At 44.3% G+C, this 13348-nt stretch overlaps 2 protein-coding genes across 2 annotated transcripts in view; one reads left to right on the top strand and one right to left on the bottom strand.

Annotated features, from left to right (window-relative positions):
- Positions 1–2042: 2042 nt before the first annotated feature.
- LOC103461828 (uncharacterized) overlaps positions 2043–13348 on the bottom strand; it is a 46769-nt gene continuing 35463 nt past the window's right edge. Inside the window, exons 15-16 of the mRNA XM_081604638.1 lie at positions 3084–3194; positions 2043–2881 (exon numbers count right to left, since the gene is read on the bottom strand). Coding sequence (XP_081460764.1) covers positions 2244–2881; positions 3084–3194 — 749 coding nt within the window. The 3' untranslated portion in view covers positions 2043–2243. The remainder of the gene's footprint in view (positions 2882–3083; positions 3195–13348) is intronic.
- Positions 3368–10248, top strand: LOC103480211 (uncharacterized). The gene is made up of 2 exons (XM_081613889.1): positions 3368–3744; positions 4122–10248. Exon 2 carries the CDS (start codon positions 4339–4341, stop codon positions 10246–10248), a length of 5910 nt encoding a protein of 1969 aa, XP_081470015.1. The 5' UTR covers positions 3368–3744; positions 4122–4338.

The raw sequence follows: 13348 nt of genomic DNA, 5'->3' as shown, positions 1-13348 counted from the left end.
ATTACTGTAAAATTTCCCAAAAAAATGTATTTGTATTTAAAATAACCCGTAACTCTTCAAGTGGCAGTTTTAGCTTCAACTGGATTAAATTCTGTACAAAAACAAATAATTTATTAAACACATTTTGCTGTCCGATAATTAAAATAGTCAAAATTTCAGCTGTTCACTGTATTGATGTCCAGTCAAGCAAAAAATTATCACGTTTATGTTAAAAGTGTTATTTTAGCTGCAGACGCGTCATTTGCTATAAACCAGCAGCCATTAACTAAAGGAATGATGTCATTGCATTTTAAACCCTGAATTTATTTTAAAAAAGAACTGAATTATTTATTTGCATCTACTAATGTATTTCTAATATTGCATAAAAAAGGCTTATGTGATTCAATTAAAAATATGCAGAATGTACCTTTTTTTGAAAAAATCTGTCATTAGTCATTTAATCAATTTCTAAAATAATTGTAAGTTGCAGATCTATTTTTCTTTGCAGTTTTATCATCAGGAGCTTTAATTTCTTCAAGCTCTTCTCTCCTCGACTAGTTAAACAGTTAATGATGATCAACTTGACTAAAGATCTAAACCTCCATCAGCTGCACTGAGTTCATCCTCAGGTTCCTCTGAAGCTTTTCTGTCCTGAAAACTTCCCATCATGCTGCAGGTTTTAATCAGAGCAGATTCCTTCCTGTCAGTCGACCGTTTCACAAACATCCTTCACAGCTGAGAGACTCAGATTCTGGTTCCCACATTCAGCCTCAGAGATTCACACAGAAACGACACGTTTGATTCCCAGAGAGCAGATCAGAGTCTGAGATCAGGTGGAAACCATCAGGTGATGAAGCTGCTGGTTGATTCATGATGTCTGACTGTAAACAGCTTCAGCTGCTGATCTCACTCTGATCAGTGACCAGCTTTGATCTGGTTCTGGTCATCAGCTCAGATCCTGATAGAAACAGCCAGATGAGACACATTAATGTGATGAAACACATTTAAAGAGCCTCCAGGTGATAATTCTCCATCATGTGAGACTGAATCTCATCTCAGCTCTGAACAGGCTGCAGCAGTTCAGTCTGACTGATGATCCTTCATCTCCATTTCTCTGCAGCAGCCAGAAGAAAACAGGAAACTGAACCAGACTCTTCATTTCATCACCAACATCAGGAGAACATGCAGCAGAAAGGCCATCAGACTGACCTTTGACCTGGAAACTGAGATCATCTGCAGGTTGTTTTCAGACATGAAGACATTAAAGATGAAGGTGAAGCAGCTCTGACTCCGCCCACCTCAGAGGTCGGAGGTCAAAAGCAGCTAAAGGTGAAAGTTAGTGAGCAGGTCTGACCTGATGCAGCAGCAGAGGAACCTGATGAAGCAGCAGCAGAACTTCAGTCTCTGATCAGATCCTGTTCTTCACTCCAACAAGCCGTTCATTCAGCAGCAGGACTCCTCCTCTTCCTCACTCTCTTCCTCCTGCTGCTCCTCTCAGATCTCCTCTGTCTGTCACAGGAGGAAGAGGAGGAGCTCAGACCATGATGAAGGTCTCTGTTCAGACTCAACTTCTAGCGGCTCTGACGTCATTAAATGTGGCGAAACTTAAAGCAAATATTCAGTTTAAGTGCGCCATCTAGTGATTAAATGTGTTACTGCAGCTGCCTGCAGGAAATGTTGAGTGGAATAAGAATTAAAAACAAATCAATGTTTACATCTGTGGCTTATGTATTTTTATCTGTATTTTCTCTGAAATAATGTTCATGACCAAATATTACACACTAATTAAACCCATAAGAAAACTAGTTATTTAAAAATATGACTTGGAGATTTTAATAAATGTGCAACTATATAAAAATAGAACATGAACAATAAACCACCTGAAGCCTCTTCAGATGGTTTATCAATCAATTGAATCTAAAACTTCAGAGCAAATATTAGTTTTCTAAAGCTTTCATTGTGTAAACACCAGACAATCGTACAGGTTTTTTTTTAATATTACCACTTGACTCCAAATAAAGAATCAGAACCAGAACAAACAGAAGGCAGGAAGGAGAACCAGGTTAAATCAAATTAACTTTTATTTTTAATTCAGTTTACAAACTGAAGTCTGTAGAACTGATTTATTGGTTTCTGGTACAAAACAGCAAAAAATGGACCATGAAAAAGTTATTTAATCACAAACATACCAAACAAACAAAAGAAAAACAAGAAAACCATGCATATTTCCTGAATTATTCAGAACAAAAAAAAGAAATTAAATCTCATGAACAACATCTGAGCCAAGCTGGACGTTTCCTCTGAGGCTCCACCATCTTTGGGTTTCTCCCCAGCTCTACGGCTCCTTTCAGAATCACTTCCTGGGGTCTAAGAGGACACAGGACTTTATACTGAGGTCCAAACTGATCAGTGATGTGCTGACGTAGAATCTGGCTCTCAGCCAAACCTCCCACTAACACAATAAACCCAATGTTGAGATTTTTGTCTAATATTTCTCTAAGGCTCTTTGTGATTCCCTGCAGACTCTTATTATAGAAAGATCTCAGTTTCTCTCTGGAGATTCTGATGGATCCATCATCCCAGGACGCTCCATTTACTGAATCAAAGAAAGTTTCAATCTCTTTCTGTTTCTGAGCCAACATGACCAGGTTACCCGGGCAACTGATCTGAACATCTTCATCCAAATGTTTGAGACGAATAAAATCATACATCATCTTCTGAACCTCATTGGGGAAGTTTTGTTCATAGTTATTCCAGACTCCATCACAAAAGATTTCTCTCAGGAACTGGTTGAAGTATTTCTCCACTGTTTTTTCTCCCAGATCAATTTTAGAGTTGACATGCAGCTTCTTCAGGGCTCCTCCTTCCAGGACATCATGAACAGTGAAGCTGATATTTTTATCTTTTGAAAAACAGGAAGAGAATAAAAATGATTAAAGAATTAATCTCATAATGCAACTTATTTCACATTTTAGCTCAAAGTCAGCAAACAGTCAACAAGATCACATCATTGCATTGTATTTTGGGACTCTTAGTGTGTGAACACAAAAAGTTTTAAAACTCATCCCTCACTCAACCTTTAAATAACGGTGAGTAACTTTTACCTCCACAGTCGACAACAAGGTACCGTTTCCCGTCTCTTTGGGTCTCCAGCAGAACTATAGTCTCTTCTGGCTCCATAGTAAACTTTACGACTTCCTGACGTCTTGGAGGATCTGTAGAGACACAGAAACCTCACTGAGATTTGCTATGAAAAATGTTAAATGTTTTTGCAGATATATTAAGACTCAGTTCTAGATTTTATCCCTCATATCTCTCTCCAGAAATCTTCCTGGTTTTAGTGAGAATGCCAGCAACAGTTTTAGTCAGACCTGTGAAGACGCTGTTGCAGTAATCAATGCGGCTAAAGATAAACGCATGGATGAGTTTCTCTAGATCGTGTTGAGACATCAGTCCTCTAATCCTGGAGATGTTCTTCAGGTGATAGAAGGCCGACTTTGTGACTGTCTTAATGTGGCTCTGAAGGTTCAGGTCAGAGTCCATCACTACTCCCAGTGTTACAAAGGCTCGAGTGGCCATTACTGTTTGTTATTAAGATTGGGCCAGGTGTTGGTTGGTTTGGTCTGGGACGGGGAGGTTCGCCACCCAGTGGTGAGTTCTCCATGGCACTTTCAGCAGCTGCAGAAACACAGTGTCTCTGAGCGTGGAGGCGTGCAGCTGGTGCCGACGGTTTCGGTTGGGGTGGACGTGCGTTCCTGACTTGTTGTAAGTGTTTTGTTGTTAAAAATGTTAAGGTAGTTATTATTTAGTAGTTCCGCCTGTGCAGTATGATGACGTTGTGTTCGTCGGGCCGTTGTTAGCATGCTGCACATTGTTAGCTTCTCACCTGCGAGTATATGTTGCATAGTATTTCAAGTATTTTGGCTTATTACTGTTCGTGTGCTCATTAGTATCCGTACATGTTGATATGCCTGTTTATTGTTAATTTTAAGTTACTTCACGTGGGTAAACCTCTTTAGCTATCAGTCGTAGCATTTGATGAACATGTGGTCAGTTTGTGGCCAGCAGGTGTCACTGCTGCCACTTGTACTGGATAAATGTGCAAGGTGAATTAATGTGGGCTTATTTCTGTTATGATCTAGACCACATCTCCAACTCCAAGCCCATCCTTTGCTGCACATCTGTACCACTGCTGTACCAACTCAATAAAGAGAGATTGCAAAGAAATCCCATCTACAGTTTGTCCTGATCGACACACAGTGGCGAGTGTAAATATCCCACCAGCCTTAACTTCAGAGTAGATCCTCACCTACAATTTTGGTCCTTCGAGCCGGATCAGGACACTTACCACTGTTCAGCATGCAGACCAGCCAAGAAGCAACACTTAGACCGAAGCGGCAAACACGCCCACCTTCATATTTACAGGATTATGAAACCAGTTATATGGGGCGGCATCTTCAGCCTTCATTTGATTATGGAGGTGTACAAGCTGATACTGGATGCTATGATAGCTCGTATTCACCAGAAGAGGGAGCTGCCAAGATGACACCCCTCACCCCCCCATCTAGTACACCACGATGGCCCAACAGTCAATGGGAAATCACGGTAGATGAGTGGGTTGGTTCCCCAGAACAGAGAGTTACTGAACCACAGCGGTGGAAGAGCTTATCAGAAGAGGACTTCAGAGATTATTCTGCATCTTCACACCCCAGACAGTTAATGCAGACCTCCTCACTATACCGCTCAGAGCTGGAGCTGTTAAGAAGACAGAGAGCTGAATTTGAGCAGTCTAAAAAGGCAGTGCGTGTTGAATTGGCTGAACTCAGAGAATTAAAGGAAGAAATGAAGAGGAGGATGGGACCTCCCAAGCAGAGCACAGCCACTGTCCAGCAGAGGTTTGGAGTCCCACCACCAGCATATGCACCACCACCACCTCCAACACAGCTGGCGAACAATGAGGAGGAGGAGGAATGGCCTGATCCTCCACCATGGCCTGAAACAAGAGAGGAATTTGAGCCTTCTCCACCATCCCAGCCAGTTCTGACTATGTTGGAGAAGCTGATGAGTGATCTACAGCTCATAAAGAATCAGAGTCAGAGCATGATGCGTCAAAGTAAGCCTCCTTTTGCACCACATCATACAGCTTATGTTAGTAACAGTAACGTGGAGGTGCAACAAGGAAAGATGAGGCACAGCGATACCAGATATCAACCGCCATCTCACCCTCCTCATATCGGAGTAGGAAGACAACAGTTCCATGGACCTACCACTACACAAGAGGAGATGCTGACAGATGTTCATGGGTCACCAAGGGCAGAATGCTTGGAATCAACAACAGGTTTGCATCCTCCTTCGACCTTACCGGTTCTCACTGAACAAACCTATCGAGGTCCTAGGCCAAGCATTCCCTACTTTGCCAGACGAGACCCCAGCGACTTTGCTCGGCTAAAGATTGCCTTAACTAATCTGTTACCTCCTGATGGGACAGAGCTGTTCAAGTACCAAATCCTGGTGGATCACCTCAAACTTGAGGAAGCCAAACTCATCGCAGATTCTTATTTGAACTCCGCCACACCATACTCGGACACTATGGAGGCCCTGAATGAGAAGTTTGGCCAGCCACATCAGATGGCATTGAATAGGATTGCCAGTGTAATGGATGCTCCAGATGTCCGCCGAGGTGACTCAGCAGCATTTGAGAAGTTTGCTCTCCAAGTCCAGTCTCTGGTCGGGTTGCTCAGAACATTGGGCCCAGAGGGTGATGCTGAGCTAAAATGTGGATCACATGTAGCCCGCCTGCTGAGTAAATTGCCTGCAGATCAGCGTGCAGACTTCCGACGAGCTATGTTCCGCCATCCCAACGCCGTCTACACATTGGTAGATTTTGCTGAATGGCTCCAGTATGAAACGTGGTGTCATAATTCTGATAGTCATGATTCTGGATTAGGAACTAAAGACAAAGAAAGTCATCAAAAGAAGAGGGTCACCACTATACTGCATGGATCCAAGGACGGTTCAGTTCCCAATTATTCAGGGAAGAAGGGCACCAAAGCAGAACGTTATTGCCCCTACTGTGAAAGTACGCACCATTATCTCAGCCAGTGTTCTGACGTTCAGAAGTTGTCAAAGGACCAACTGTCTCAGTGGATAAAGGACCACAACAGATGTTGGCGTTGTGCAAGATCTCATCATGCAGCTCAGTGCGATCTCCGGAAACCCTGTAACCTATGTCAAGGGAAGCATCTTCAGGTGCTCCATGATGTAAACACCAGAGCCAACAAGGAAACGACTAAGGAGGAGAGTTGTCTCATCAGTACCACCACTGACATGCTTTACCTTGACAGACCACTCGAGGTCAGCAGAGTCTTGCTGAAAGTGGTCCAAGTCACTTTGCATCACAAGAACCACAGCCTCAAGACCTATGCTCTGCTCGATGATGGTTCTGAACGCACAATGCTCCTGCCCTCCGCTGCCCACAAGCTTGGCCTGCAGGGAAATCCAGAGACTTTGAATCTGAGAACTATAAGGCAGGATATCCAGACATTGAGAGGTGCTTCAGTTTCCTTTAATATATCTCCTTCCTTCAGCAGTCACAGCCGCTTCGCTGTGAATGGAGCCTTTACTGCTGATCGTCTGGTCCTAGCAGAACAGTCCTACCCAATTGACAGACTCCGGAAGCAGTTCAAGCATCTGTCTGATCTGCCTCTGCATCCCTTTAAGAATGCACAGCCTCTGATCCTCATTGGTACAGACAACCCTCACCTTATCACCCCTATCGAACCAGTCCGGTTAGGTCCACCGGGTGCACCTGCTGCAGTCAGAACCAGACTCGGATGGGCTCTTCAGGGACCAATGAGAATAGCAACCAGTGGTCTCCAACACCCACAGTGCTTGTTCACATCAGTTTCCCACTCTAACACTGAGCTGCTGAGGAATGTAGAGAAACTCTGGCAGACTGATGTTCTTCCCTACCGGAACGAGAAGACAGTAACTCGTTCCAAACTGGACCAAGAGGCTGTGGACCTGTTGGAGAAGAAGACGGAGCGCGTGTGTGTGGATGGGGTTCTCCGTTATGCTACACCACTGCTTCGAAAGAAAACCATGCCTGCCCTCAAAGCCTCTCCTGATTCAGTAATGTCCAACCTGCGGAACAATGAGAGGAGATTAAGTAAGAACCCAACAATGGCTAATATATATCAGGAGGAGATTCAGAAACTGGTCCAGGCAGGTACTGTGGCAAAACTTGATCCCCAAGAAACCACAGCTGATGGAGAGTCATGGTTCATCCCTCATCATATGGTGAGCCATAATAACAAGAACAGGCTTGTGTTCAACTGTTCCCACCAGTACCAAGGTCTCAACCTTAATGACTTCCTACTACCTGGACCTACCCTCGGAGCATCGCTCTTAGGAGTGCTGCTACGGTTCCGGGAACATGCCATCGCCATAAGCAGTGATATAAAGGGGATGTTTCACCAAGTTCGCCTCCTACCAGAAGATAGACCCCTCCTGAGGTTCTTGTGGCGGGACCAGGTCAAAGACCGACCACCAGACATCTACGAATGGCAGGTACTTCCCTTTGGCACTACTTGTAGCCCCTGCTGTGCTACATATGCCCTCCAGCGTCACGTCACCGACCACAGTCAAGATGGAGAGGATGTGCGGTTTTCTGTGGAGCAGTGTTTTTATGTCGACAACTGGTTGCAAAGTTTGCCATCTGCAGAGGAAGCAAGAGCCTTGGTGGATAAATTAAGAGCATTGCTTTTTTCAGCAGGGTTCGACCTTCGTCAGTGGGCAAGTAATGCGACGGAGGTGATCAGTCACCTACCAAGTGAAGCCCGTTCCCCCACTGCAGAACTCTGGCTGACACAAGACAAGTCCGATCCCTTTGAAAACACACTTGGACTCAGTTGGAACATTCACAAAGATGTCATAGGCTACAAACACAGGCCCATTAATTATGGACCTTTGACCATGAGGAACATCTACAAAGTTCTTGCTTCCCAGTATGATCCCTTGGGTTACATCCTGCCCTACACGACTCGTGCCAAGGTGCTGGTTCGTCAACTATGGGAGAAGCATCGGGACTGGGATGACCCACTGCTTCCCTTAGATCTACAGCAACTGTGGGAGCAATGGGAAGATGAACTCAAGCTACTGCCACAAGTCACCTTACCCAGACACTTCACTCCTGCAGTCGATGATGCTTCAGTCACAAACAGGCAAATACACATCTTTTGTGATGCGTCGGAGCAGGTTTATGGGTCAGTTGCATACCTCAGGACTGAGGATAGTCAGGGTCAAATCCACCTATCCTTCCTCCTAGCCCGCTCACGAGTAGCCCCCAGGCGACAACTGTCCATACCTCGGTTGGAGCTTTCTGCAGCCTTAACAGGAGCCCAGCTAGCTAAGCTGTTAAGTGCAGAACTCACCTTGAGGATCGACACTACCACCTTGTGGACAGATTCCACCACCGTGTTAAGATGGATACTATCGGACTCATGTCGCTACAAAGTATTTGTGGGCACTCGAGTGGCTGAAATTCAAGACCTAACAGATCTACAGTCTTGGCGTTATGTGGATTCAGCCAGCAATCCAGCTGACGACATCACTCGGGGTAAGACCCTACAGGAGTTGTCTGAACACACCAGATGGAACCAAGGACCCTCTTTCTTACTTCAGGCCTCAGACTACTGGCTTACTAATCCAGCAATTCCACTCGAAGAGGAATCCTCAGAACTACGGAAATCAGTATTTTGTGGTGCAACTTCAACCACCACATTCCCAAGCCCAGAATCTGAGACCTACAAAGACTGGCAGGAACTGCTTGAATCCACTGCACAGAACCTACAAGCTGCAGTTGGGAAGGATGTGAGTTTGAGTGCTGAAGACTATCGCAAAGCAGAGAGGCACATTATGACTAAGATACAACATGATGGCTTTCCTGAGGAGATCAGACTTCTAAAACTGGGGAAGCCGGTTGCCACCAACAGTAGGTTACGTGCCTTAGCACCCCAGTTGGATGAAGCAGGAGAAATCAGGGTGGGTGGTCGACTGAGACAGGCAAAGGATCTTGAATTAGGAGCAGTACATCCCATAGTTCTAGATCCGAACCATCCATTCACCAGACTTCTGATACAGGACTACGATCGACGTCTATGCCATCCTGGTCCTGAGCGACTGTTTGCTGACATTCGTCGAAGCTTTTGGATACTGCGAGGTAGAGAAGCAGTTCGACGTCATCAGTCCAAGTGCCCAGACTGCAGACGTTGGAAGTCCAAGCCTACTATTCCCCAAATGGCTGACTTACCGGCTGCCCGTCTCCGCCTCTTTAAGCCTGTTTTCTACTCCACAGGGACAGACTGTTTCGGGCCATTCCATGTCAAAATCGGACGGCGTAACGAGAAGAGATGGGGCATCATATTTAAGTGTTTCACAACCAGGGCTGTCCACCTTGATATCCTCACCCATCTTGATGTTGACTCCTTCCTCATGGCCCTCAGGAGATTCATAGCCCGTCGGGGTACACCTTCAGAAATTCTCTCAGATCAGGGGACCAACTTCCGTGGGGCGGAACGAGAGCTACAACAGGCCATAGCAAAGATGTCTCCTGACCTGCAGCAATCCCTTGCCAAGCAAAGGATTGCTTTCAAGTTCAATCCCCCTGGTGCCCCTCATTTTGGTGGAGTGTGGGAAAGAGAAATACGTTCTGTTAAAACGGCTTTGTATGCCACTGTCGGGGCCCAACCATTGCCAGAAGAGGTGCTCAGGACAGTCCTTGTTGAAGTGGAGGGAATTTTGAACTCGAAACCCTTAGGTTATGTATCCTCCAGCATTGCTGACCCTGACCCTTTAACACCAAATCATCTGTTGATGGGGCGGCTGGACGGGTCGCTGCCCCAGGTTGTGTACCCTACAACTGAACTTCCCAGCAAACGCCGCTGGCGGCATTCACAGGCTTTGGCAGACCATTTCTGGTCCAGATTTATCAGGGAATACCTTCCCAATTTACAAGTCAGACAGAAATGGCAGACTTCTCAAGCTGACCTGGTTGAGGATACGGTGGTCATGCTCGTGGATCCTCAACTTCCCAGAGCACTCTGGCCAGTCGGACGAGTGACCAAGCTGCATCCAAGTGCTGACGGCCGCATCAGGTCTGCAGATGTTCGAGTGAAGGACCGAGTCTACACCCGACCGGTGACGAAGATGATTGTTCTTCCTGCAGTACCTGAGGATTCCAACAGCCACGGTTCATCATCAGAGACTTAAATTATTGCCTTTGTTTAGAAACAAATGTACTTTATACATTTGGGGGCGGCTGTTACAAAGGCTCGAGTGGACATTACTGTTTGTTATTAAGATTGGGCCAGGTGTTGGTTGGTTTGGTCTGGGACGGGGAGGTTCGCCACCCAGTGGTGAGTTCTCCATGGCACTTTCAGCAGCTGCAGAAACACAGTGTCTCTGAGCGTGGAGGCGTGCAGCTGGTGCCGACGGTTTCGGTTGGGGTGGACGTGCGTTCCTGACTTGTTGTAAGTGTTTTGTTGTTAAAAATGTTAAGGTAGTTATTATTTAGTAGTTCCGCCTGTGCAGTATGATGACGTTGTGTTCGTCGGGCCGTTGTTAGCATGCTGCACATTGTTAGCTTCTCACCTGCGAGTATATGTTGCATAGTATTTCAAGTATTTTGGCTTATTACTGTTCGTGTGCTCATTAGTATCCGTACATGTTGATGTGCCTGTTTATTGTGAATTTTAAGTTACTTCACGTGGGTAAACCTCTTTAGCTATCAGTCGTAGCATTTGATGAACATGTGGTCAGTTTGTGGCCAGCAGGTGTCACTGCTGCCACTTGTACTGGATAAATGTGCAAGGTGAATTAATGAGGGCTTATTTCTGTTATGATCTAGACCACATCTCCAACTCCAAGCCCATCCTTTGCTGCACATCTGTACCACTGCTGTACCAACTCAATAAAGAGAGATTGCAAAGAAATCCCATCTACAGTTTGTCCTGATCGACACACAGTGGCGAGTGTAAATATCCCACCAGCCTTAACTTCAGAGTAGATCCTCACCTACACCCAGGTTTTGGCCTGATCGCTGGTTTTTAGTTGTAATAACTGAAGCTGTGCATTGATTCTAGTTCGTTCCTCTTTAGGTCCAAAGATAATAACTTCAGTTTTGTTTCTGTTCAGCTGGAGAAAGTTTTGGCACATCCACACATTGATCTGTTCTAAGCATCTATTCAGTGATTGGATGGGTTCAGAATCACCTGGTGACATCGTGATGTAGAGCTGTGTATCATCCGCATAATTATGGTAGCTAATCTTATTTCCTGTTATAACCTGAGCCAGTGGGAGCATATAAATATTGAAAAGAAGGGGTCCTAGGATTGAAGCTTGGGGTACCCCACATGTGACCTTTGACCTCTCTGATGAGAAGTTTCCGACTGAAACGAAGAAATCCCTGTTCTTTATGTAAGATTCAAACCAGTGAAGCACTGGACCGAAGAGTCTGACCCAAGTCTCCAGTCGATTCAGTAAAATGTCGTGGTCAACAGTGTCGAAAGCTGCACTGAGGTCCAACAGAACCAGCACTGTATGCAGTATGCAAGTATGTTGACTCTAGATTGTTCCTCTTGAGGTCCAAAGATAACTTAAATTTTGTTTCTGTTTTGGCACATCCACCCATTTATCTGGTCTAAGCATCTCTTCAGTGACTGGATGGCTGCTGGAACAAAATACTGGAATGCCTTGATATATTTTAATGTTTTTGTTATTATGATCCATTTGTCTTGTCCACTATAATGTGTGCTGCTTTGTTTCTTTGCCAAAATACCCTTGTGAAGGAAGTCTTAATCTTAATAGATGTTTTATCTGGTTACAGGAAGGTTAAATAAAAACAAACAAAAAAACTGAATGGCATATGACCAAACAATGCTGTGCTTATCTGAAATCAAATGGCTAGCTCTGTGAGTAACTCAAGACACTGAAAAAGAAAAAATAAATACATACATTTCTTTTTCACTGCCTGAAGTTAAATCAGACCAAACATTTAATGTTTTAGTTTACTTAGAATTCTAGATACTATTTCTGTTTAGAAATGCCATTAAACTTGCTGAGTACATTTAAAATTTTTTGTAACTTTTCTCAAATTCAAAAGTTTACATACATTTGGTCAGTATCAGGGATAACTGTCTTTTATACAATATAACTTTGATCAAATCTTCTGGGAGTCTTTCTGCAAATACCTCCTAGGCTAACTGACACATTTGAGTTAATTGGAGGAACACCTACTGATGCATTTTAAAACAGGTGAAACTGGTGTAGTCAGGTTTTTTCTCACTGTCTAAATTTATTTCAGTGAAAACTTATTTTAGCTTAGTTAGAATTCACAAAACTATTCACTACATTTTTTCTCTCTTGCTCTCTGTGAAGGCAGATGCTTTTTTCCTCTGCTCCCTCCCTGCCCTGGCCTGCCCTGCTTGCTGTGTTTTTCTCCCGTCTTTCTATATTTTTTGGAGCCTTTCTTTGCACATCATCCATATCTACATATTATGGATCTGGTCAACCGGTATCTCAATGCAATTGATCAAATTTTCTAGATGAGAAGTCTAGAAAACCTGAGACAAGACAAGCCCTCTTGTCTTGTCTAAGGTTGGATGCGAGTCTTGCTGAGACTCGCAGCCCAGCTGAGGACTCTAAAACTCAGTAACGGAATGGAATCGATCTTGGAGAAGTTGCTAGTTTCGGCTCAGTGGAACGACCAAACTAATTTGGATAATTGGGAACTGAGAGGTATCAATTTAAGATATTTTGTTTATGAATTGGTTTTCCCTGTGTGGCCTTGGAAGGGCAGCATATTTCCAATCTCCTTGAAGATGTGTAAACATAATGCTCCTTCCCACCTCACCCCATCCTTTTTTCCAGGGAGCTGAGCGCTCCCAAGGACATACTTTGATAACACCTTTATCAGATTTTGCCCAAAGGCTGAGCTTCATTGTTTCATGGCCCTGTGACGTCACTGCCTTCACTCATGTCTCAGTTTTTCCCTTTTTGTTTTGTCTGAATGTTGCCATTTGCCCTAATGTCTCCTTTCCTCTTTTTTTATTTTGTTAGAAACTGTGGAGTACTCCCTTTTAACACAGCAGGAAAGGAATTAGAACAAACTTGGAATCCAAATACTCTAGTAGTCACTATTTAGCTTATTTTTTAAGAAACTGTAGAGTACTCATTACTTAGATGCAGAGAGACTCCTATTATTGCAACCCAAAAAAGGAATTACACCAGATGATGCTTATCTACCAACCCTGAATAGGAGTAGCCTACCTAGTTTATTTACTTTGGATCAACATTATTAGCTTTTTCTTAT

The sequence above is a fragment of the Poecilia reticulata genome, chromosome 2 (assembly GCF_904066995.2).
Source record: "Poecilia reticulata chromosome 2, P_reticulata-male-v2, whole genome shotgun sequence".
Lineage (NCBI taxonomy): Eukaryota > Metazoa > Chordata > Actinopteri > Cyprinodontiformes > Poeciliidae > Poecilia > Poecilia reticulata.
The sequence above is the reverse complement of the archived record's forward strand: the minus strand, read 5'-3'. Positions and strand labels throughout refer to the sequence as shown.

Coding starts and splice junctions, on each gene's coding strand:
- LOC103480211 (XM_081613889.1), top strand. CDS start 4,339: ATGCAGACCAGCCAAGAAGCAACACTTAGACCGAAGCGGCAAACACGC.